The 8,991-nt window shown below is 33.0% G+C and overlaps 1 protein-coding gene across 1 annotated transcript in view; it reads right to left on the bottom strand.

Annotated features, from left to right (window-relative positions):
• Positions 1-649: 649 nt before the first annotated feature.
• Positions 650-8,991, bottom strand: part of LOC140437358 (dual specificity protein phosphatase 21-like) — a 44,892-nt gene continuing 36,550 nt past the window's right edge. Inside the window, exon 3 of the mRNA XM_072526841.1 lies at positions 650-2,404. Within this exon, the coding sequence (XP_072382942.1) occupies positions 2,081-2,404 (324 nt within the window). The 3' untranslated portion in view covers positions 650-2,080. The remainder of the gene's footprint in view (positions 2,405-8,991) is intronic.

The following is an 8,991-nucleotide window of genomic DNA, read 5'->3' as shown; positions in this document are numbered from 1 at the left end:
GATATTCGTCCGTACTTATTTCGTATTTTAAATATTGCTATTTTATCTCTCTAACTTCTACTTGTCTGAAACTTATCTTGTAATCTGAGAGTCAGGTTTTAGTCAATTCAAGAATTTATAAAGCCAGTGTAAGACCAATAATGACATATGCCTTAGAAACAAGACCCGATATAGCCACAACACAAAGGCTACTGAAAACGGTAGAGATAAGAGTACTGAGAAGAATTACAGCAAATACGCTGAGAGATCGAAAGAGAAGTGAAGACTTTAGAAGAAAATGTAACGTACAGTGTATAAATGAATGAACATAAAATGGAATAACCACATAAGCAGAATGGGGGAGACCTGTGTCGTCAATATAGCAAGAGAGAAGTCACCAATCGGCAGAAAAAGTACCAGATAACCGCGCAAAAAGATGGAGTGACAACCTTCCGCAGAGAAGACAAGAGAGGTATTAATCCGCCAATGAAGAATCAGAATTGCTTATAATTGGGAAGAAGAAGAAGAACTTCTACTTGTAATTTAATAAAGACTGACATAATGCTTCGTCACCGTATCTTGTTAGCGGCGTCACGTTGCCTCAGAAGCCTGGAATATTTTAATCAGGACCTGAATAATTTTGAATTCTTTTGCGATCGACCAGTTGATCGCGATCGACTGTTTGGGCACCGCTGTTATAGTCTGCTATGGCTTAACACACGTCAGGAATTGTTCATCCAATCGCTTGTTTCGAAATTTTAAATAGGAACTGCAAACTGAAGTATGAATTACCAGTAGCCAGAAATCTGAGCGTTACAGCTGGACGTTGGGAAACGCAAGAGGTATGGGCTTTCTGAAAAGATTGTCCTTTCTTCCCATCTTAGCTCCGATACAATTGAGGAAATGCAAAATTCACTCGTGACATTCGAGTAAAGTTTCTGAAGTTTTCTTCTTTTTCATACCCAATAGTTGCTAACATTTGAGCATTTCTTTCCCTGTGTAGTTGCCCCGCCACCATCGCTTTTTTGTGGTTTCTTTTATAGTTTCATGTATATAAATCTAGGAAAAACGGAAAAACTAGCAACTAGAAGCTTTTGGTTTCGGTCACCATGACTTAATAAGGTAAGTGTTTGGTGTTCGGACCTCTACTTCCGGTTCACTCCTCATACAGGCGTGCCGTGCGGGAGAATGCTTCCCTAAACTTGGGATCACTTGCTCATTCAGGACGAATGCTCAAGTGTGTACGTGTCTTTAGTTTGTATTTTAAATTACAATTTTATTTTATAATAAACAAAAAAATTAAAGTAAATTTACCGTAAAGATAATATTTTTCTGCATATTTCTGATTTATAGTTGAACCATAAATGCGAGATCAGCATCAATACATTAAAAATGACACTAAATGTGATCATAGTTGTTACTCTAAATTTTTAGTGGTGGAGATTCATTTACTGTTTGGTAAACGCATTATCAGGATTGTGTATTATCACTAAATAGAAGACTATATACTGAAAACCACGAGAAAGTGCTAAGATCGATGTGGTCTTTGGAATTTCCGATTAATTTTTGATAATACGTTCATAACAGAATTTTTTTTTTCTTTTTTATTCATGATGTTTCATAACAAAAATTTGTAAATACGTATTATATTTTCAATGTTTAATTAAATTATATAAGTAATAGAACATTTAGGAATAAAATATTACATATAATAAGTTATATCGAACAATATATCCAAAAATTATTACAAAAGCTACGTTTAAGACCAGGGGTTATCAAACTTTTTATATTACGCCATTTGTTCCTCATAACGAAATTAACTATTATTGCAAGCATATATTGAAAATTTTATATAATTCCAACAAAATTATAGGCTGCTGAGATTTATCTGACTATATTTTAAACAAAAACGAATATGTCTGTGAAATATGATTTTTTATTAAATTAAAGTAGAAGAAGTACGTGCAGAACGACAACTTGATTCACAAATGAATAAACAAGTCACAAAAAACCTATCATACTGGTCTGTTCTTATTATATTCCCTACCTATATATACATGATACGTTTCAGTCGAAATCTTCATGGTCAATATGATACACCTCAGTACCTTCCATTTTTTATCTTTTTAGAATAACTAGTAATGGGCCTATAATCAGCATCATATACGTCAGGTATTTCCATTTGGACAAACTCATTGAACACCATCTGGACAGTATTAGAACCGAACAGTTGCTTCTCGTACTCTATAAGCTGTTTAAAGAAACCGCAGTTAGGTTTGATCCTGGACCTTCGAAGTTTTACGTAATTGTAGGATTCTAGTAGAGATAGTTTGTGGTATTTCATGAGGTATGCTATGCAGATACTGGCTGAACGACTGACTCCCGCTACGCAGTAAACCATCGTCTTGCCTCCCAAATTTGAGACCTACAATTAAGATAAGAAAAAATTAGAAAAAACCACTTATACACAACATGCAAATATTTATTTCTACAAAATAACAAAATATAATTTAAATATTAATGTTAATATCGTACGCATGAAAGTTATCCTCTTCTGGATTTTGAATAAATCATTTATTCGTAATACATATTTTACAGTTAATCATTAAATTCATATTTTCATCGCTTTGTATTGTAGTATTTGTTTGAATAGCCAACTCATTTTTGTGCAAAACATGTGAAAAATATATCCATATTCCTTCAAGTAATAAACAAACTAAAGAAAAAAGAAAAATAAACTTCATAAAAATAATTCACAGTTTAAATAATGATGACATAAGTAATGAACAACTTAAATCGATCTTAAATAATAAAATCTCATGTTTTTTAACATATATAACACCTATAAACTTATTCCAAACAACTAAAGAAAATTTCAGTGGATCCGATCCAAACAAATTACTAGGCCAAAATATTTTTTTAACTGGAAAAAGTACTTCGAAAAGTCTTATCTCTCCAGAGCTTCTGCAGCAACCCAAACCACAATATGCCGAAAAATGTTCAAATTACTCAAACTAAATAAAATCATTGTTTAAATATAGCAGAAAACGGGAAAAAAAAAGCATAAAGAATAGAATATCACATTTTGTCATGATGGCTAATTTACCATTGCAAGGTCGTTCATTGCATATCTTTTATCCTTTTATCCTTCCATCCTTGCAAGCAAAGTTATCCAATTAAAAGTACACAAATACGCATGTTCATTGGCATCTTAATGAACTGACATCTTCTTCTTCTTCCTCCTCCTTTTCTACCTGCTAACCTTAAGTGCTTCCAAACCAACTGTCACTGGAAAACTTTCGGTCAATCCGACAGTAGTCCTTATTTTGGTGTACTCTCCCTCATACATATCCTTCATGAGCCTTACGTACTTCTCAGAAACCATTTCTCTCTTTTACATCTCCATTGCTCTTGTCTAGGAACTGTGTAGTACGCCTTCTCAAGATCTATAAATATCAAATATCAAATGTATCTCTCTTTGTTTTTCACCGTATTTCTCTATCAATTGTCTCAATGCAAACAAGGCATTCGTTGTCCTTCTTCCTAGCATAAACCCAATGTTCTTCTTCTATCGATGTCTCTCTTTAACCTTTACTTTACAGTTCTCTCCCAATTTTTTATTGTGTGCGACATTAACTTTATACCTACCTCTATAGTTCTTACAGTCCTGAATGCCCCCTTTATCTTTATACAATGATATCATCACACTTTCTCTCCATGCATTGAGCATCCTTTTTTCCTCATATATCCTACTTATCTTTTGCCACAAAATATCAACCCCTTCCTTTCCTAGAGCGTTCCAAACCTCCACAGATATTTAATCACTATTATCTCACTATCCTCGGTATTACATTCTGAATTGGAATCCAGCATTCTCTGCCTCTCCTGTAATGTTCTTCATTTAGCTACTTACTAAAGTACTTATACCATCTTTGCTTGATTTTAACATCGGTTCTTAACACTCTTCTATCCGCACTCTTATTCTGCCGCACATTGGCCAAGTCCTTTGATGACTTGTCCCTTGCTTTAGTAATGCTATATAATCTTTTTATTCCCTCGGGTGGTTTCAACTCTTCACACAGCTGTGCAGACAATCTTTCCTCAGTAGTAGCTACAGCGCGCTTTACTTCTCTCTTTGCCACCTTATCTTCCTCTCTTTTGGACCTGGCATACCTCTTTCTAGCCTCTTTCTTCTCTCTAACTTTCTGTTGCACCGCATCTTTCCACCACCAAGTTTCTTTGTCTCTAGGAGGCGCTTTACCAGATGTTTCTCCTAACACTTCTTCTTCCACTCGCACCATAACTTTACTGATGGTTTCCGTCCCTCCATTTACCGTATCTTTTTTCTCAAGCTTTTTCATCACTCTACTCTTAAAGACTATTGCCAAATCCTCATCTTTTAACTTCCTTCACTTTATTTTCTGGTGTTCTACTTGCTTTCCTTTTCTACTCACCTTTATCTCTGTATCCACTATCACCGGTCAGTGTTGACTAGCTACACACTCATCATTTATTAGTTTACAGTTCGTAACCTCTTTTATCTGACTTCTGCTACATAACACAAAATCTATCTGACTTTCACTTTCCCCGCTACTATGGGTAACATACTGGTCTTCAGTCTTCATAAAGAACGTATTAATGACAACAAAATTCCATGCCACTGCAAATTCAATCACAATATTTCCTTTTAACATTTCTTATTCCCATCCCCAAACCTCCATGAACTTTTTCTATTCTGACTGTTCGAACTACTGTATATCAACTTGCATCTATCTACGAGATTTTTTGACTTATTGCCTTTCCAACAAGTTTCCTGCATACAAAGTGAACCAATCCTTTTCATCTGCATAAAATTGGCGAGCTCTCTTCCTTTACCTGCAATGCTTCCGACGTTGAGAGTTGCAACTCTCAGGACTATCTTCTTTGGCTCCTTCCGTCCTCTAAGGTGTAGCCGTAGCTCACTTAGTCATTAGCAAGGTTTTTACTGCCGGATGCCCTTCCTGACGCAAAGTCTTTTTTTTTCGGGCTTGGCACTAATAGTTACAGAGCTATTCAATTCACCCAGCAACTACGAGAGGCGGAGATCTAACCTAACCTAACCTAAATAAACTAACTACTTAGTCCATGTTGTGGGACCGCTCCCGTAGGAAAAATGTTTCTGATTCAGTTTCTTTACGGATTCTTGTTCAAAAATGTCCCCTCAAAACAAATTTGTTTAAACAATTGTTTCAACGAATTCTAAAAGTCACCTTTTTTGCTCATTTTTCTCCAAAGTTGATAGTTTTCAAGTTATAAGCAATTTAAAATCTGTAAAATGCGGAAATACGCATTTTCGAAGCGTGAAAAGTCACATGTAAATTACTATTTTTGAGATTGCCAAGTGCCTAATTTGAAGATTAAACATTCTGAAGGATAATCGGATCGTACTTTAATTTAGACCCTTATTTTTTAAGTGTTAATTATGCTCGTACACTCAATGTTTAAGCCGCCGCGGCCGCGGCGCTCTGCCCTATACTTATAGTGCGTCTCTGGGGCACTTGTCACACTAATATATATTATGATACTTAGGACGAAAAAATTCCAACAAATATTGACATTTATTAATATTTTGTAATTTATTATTAAATACAGTTAATTTTGAAATTTATTGTGTACTATTTTTACAAAATTTTAAATAAATGTAAATATTTTTTGGGATTTTTTTGAGGAAGTATAAATAAAACAACGGTCTAAATTTAAATCCCAATTGCTCTTTAGAATCTTGAGATAAATTGTTTAAACTTCAATTTAGGCACCTTGTTTATCAGATTTTAAATCACTTATAAGTCGAAAACGGTCAACCTTAGGAAAAAATGACAAAGAAGGTATTTTTGTTAGAATGACAGAAAAAAAAATTCTTAGCAAAAAAGGTGATTTTTGGAATTTGTTTAAAAATTTTTTTTTAACAATTTCTGAGCAAAAATTTTGCTCGGTACCCTTTAGATTTGTTTAAAGTGGAGATTTTTTAACAAAAATCCGCAAAGAAATCGAATCAAAAACATTTTTCACGGAAACATTCAGCGGTTTCCCGACATGATTATAATGTCAGTAACCTTGCATACTTGTGAAAATGTACTAGTTTTATTAAAAAAATAAGTAATTTGTTTATTCTACAAACATCTGATTGATCTTGCATTATTCTACAAACAATTATGTAATATCCATCTAATAAATGAGTTGTCTCTTGACTAATAATTATTAATCTGGCACTCGGCTGCTAGATAGCGCCACGCTCAGAATAATTTAATTGTATTTCGTTAATTATATCACCCTACAAACAACTTTTATGTCTATCTTGTCTATCTATAGTTTTATAATAATCTACAAACGATATTCTATCTATTACATTAGTTTTTATTTAAAAAATAAGTAATTTGTATTTTTATGTCGGCTAGCGGCATGCTCAAAAGCAATGAAATAATTGTGAGCTAATTAATTGCAAAAATAGTTAATTAATTGTAACCTAATTAATTTGCCTACATAAAACTGGATCTATTACAATTATCTACTAATCGACTACAACCGATACATATTCTCATTATTCTTAACAGAATATTTTGTCAGCCTACCACATGAATGAAGCATATTTCTTTCTACGTTGCATGCTGTAAATAACTGGTAACTTCTTTCTTGGGTTATTTGGCAAATTTAAGAAAGGTTTACGGGGAGGTATTTTTTGTTTGTATTTCTGTGATTAAAGAGCAATAAAAAAGAGTAATAAAAATGTGTTTACTTATCATAGTTATTTAAAAAATTCCGAATATTGATTACTTTGGTATTTATATGAAAACAACCTGCATTTAAACATATTCAGACAGTAAGATAGCTTTTAATAGCTTCATATATAATTATTTTAAAACCCATTAAAATATAACTTACGCTTTGCTACTTCATTGTACATGTCATGTCGAAATACTTCATAACAAAGGTCAACATTTTTATTTTGATTTATGTTTTAATATTTATTATTAAACAGCAAAATTAGATTAGTTTTAAAAAAGCACGTTGGCATGTCTTTTAGTTTATTACATGTATATAAAGTGAAATTGCGGGTATTAAAAAATTGAACATAGTTTTTATTAAAATAAATTATTTTTAGAATTTTTGTTTTAATGGCTTATTTCAATTTTTTATTCTAATCTAATGAAAGTATGTAGAATGTTATCTATCAAATTTATAAATATTTAATCGCCGGTTATGTTACACTAGGCGCAAAATAAATATTTTTAATACTTAAGGTAGAGTTTAAAGGAATATGTCGTCTTTAATTAAGAAAAAATATATGTTTGTTTTCTTTTTTTTTTTTTTTTTTTTCTTCACCTGCATTCTCCGCCACGGAAGTTGGCAATCATCATTGCTATCCTTATCTTTGAGGTGCAATCCTTGTCATTATCCTTGTATTGTGTATTGTGGAACAATTGTGTATTGAATTGCATCCGATGTGTTCTTTGAGATCTCCAAACCAGGATTCTCCTTCGTTTTTGTTCTATTTTGTGTTTACCTTAAATCTTGCCGTGCATTATTAACGGTAGGTTGTTATATTTTTCACCAGGGAGTATATGTCCTAAATATTGAAGTTTTCTCACTTTGACGTTATACAATAGTTCATTGCCTTTGTTTATTTTGCGCATAACTTTTTCATTAGTCACTCTATCTGTTCAAGATATTTTTAAAAATCTTCGATATGTTCATATTTTAAAAGCTCTTAATTTATTCAGGCAACGTTTATTACGAGTCTAAACTGCACCTAAAACAATGATCTATACATTACTTTATACCTTGGCAACGATTCGCCAATTAGACATGGTATCATATATTTTTTAGTTGAATTCTTTTGAAGAATTTACTATGAATAAAACCATCTGTTGTCTATTAAGTGCTGTCCAGTTTGAAAACAATATATTAAAAAAAATTAGCACTAAGAAACTTTAAATGATACGGAACGATGAGGTATTTGAATTCCAGTGGTGTACTTCAAAATTTTTGAGTTTGTTATCGAATAAAGACAATTATTTAGGTTACAGTGGACTTACAGTAAAATTAAAATCTATTTAAATTCTTGACCTTTCAGAAAATCATCAATAGCGTGTCTTTCTGTATTTTTTTTCTTTTGTACTAACGTATGGTCCTAAAGTTTTGGGAAAAATTTCACCTGGTGTGATTGAGAAGCAAAATGCATTTAACAAAGAAGGCCATAGAATTGAAATGTCATCAGTTATTGCCATTTAATAAACAAAGCAGAATATTTTGGTTTGTGCTATGCAAAATGTCTTATAAAATTGATATTCGTCGAGGTGTTTATAATATGGTTGGGCGAATGTCGAAACGAGATATTGTTAATATTTATCGAGATCAAAACATAAGCAAATCGACAATTTATCGCACAATCAGAGAATGTGAAGAAGGGATACCATGTGTTAACTTGCGTAAAAGTGGCCGACTGCGGATTTTGAGCCATATAAGAGAGGCAAGACTGATTAAAGCAGCTAAGAACAAAATTGGGGTCTGACAGCGAAAACTGGCCAGAAGATTTCATGTTGGAAAGACTACAGTATACAGGACCCTATTGAGTAACAATATTATCTACCGGAAAATAAGGAAAGCTCCAAAATGCACAGAGGATCAATTAGAGAGAATTCCGAGATCTTGCCGCGCGTTAAGGCGAGCGCATTTCGTCAACAAGTTGATCGTGATGGACGATGAAAAATATTTTACTTTGTCCTACTCTGAGATGAAGGGTAACGATGGGTTTTACACGAACGATTACGAAAATGTACCTGATGAAATAAAATTCAAAAGTAAGAAAAAATTTGAGAACAAAATTTTGGTATGGTTCGCAATTTCTGAGGCTGGCTTTATCTCACAGCCCTACATGGGTGTTGTTCGAGGCGAAGCCTTAAACGCAAATATTTGTATTCAAAGATGTCTCTCTAAATTGCTTCAGTTTGTGAACACATATCATGCAAATGATCA

Source organism: Diabrotica undecimpunctata, chromosome 3 (assembly GCF_040954645.1).
Source record: "Diabrotica undecimpunctata isolate CICGRU chromosome 3, icDiaUnde3, whole genome shotgun sequence".
Classification (NCBI taxonomy): Eukaryota; Metazoa; Arthropoda; class Insecta; order Coleoptera; family Chrysomelidae; genus Diabrotica; species Diabrotica undecimpunctata.
This window is presented reverse-complemented; position numbering and strand designations above follow the sequence as displayed.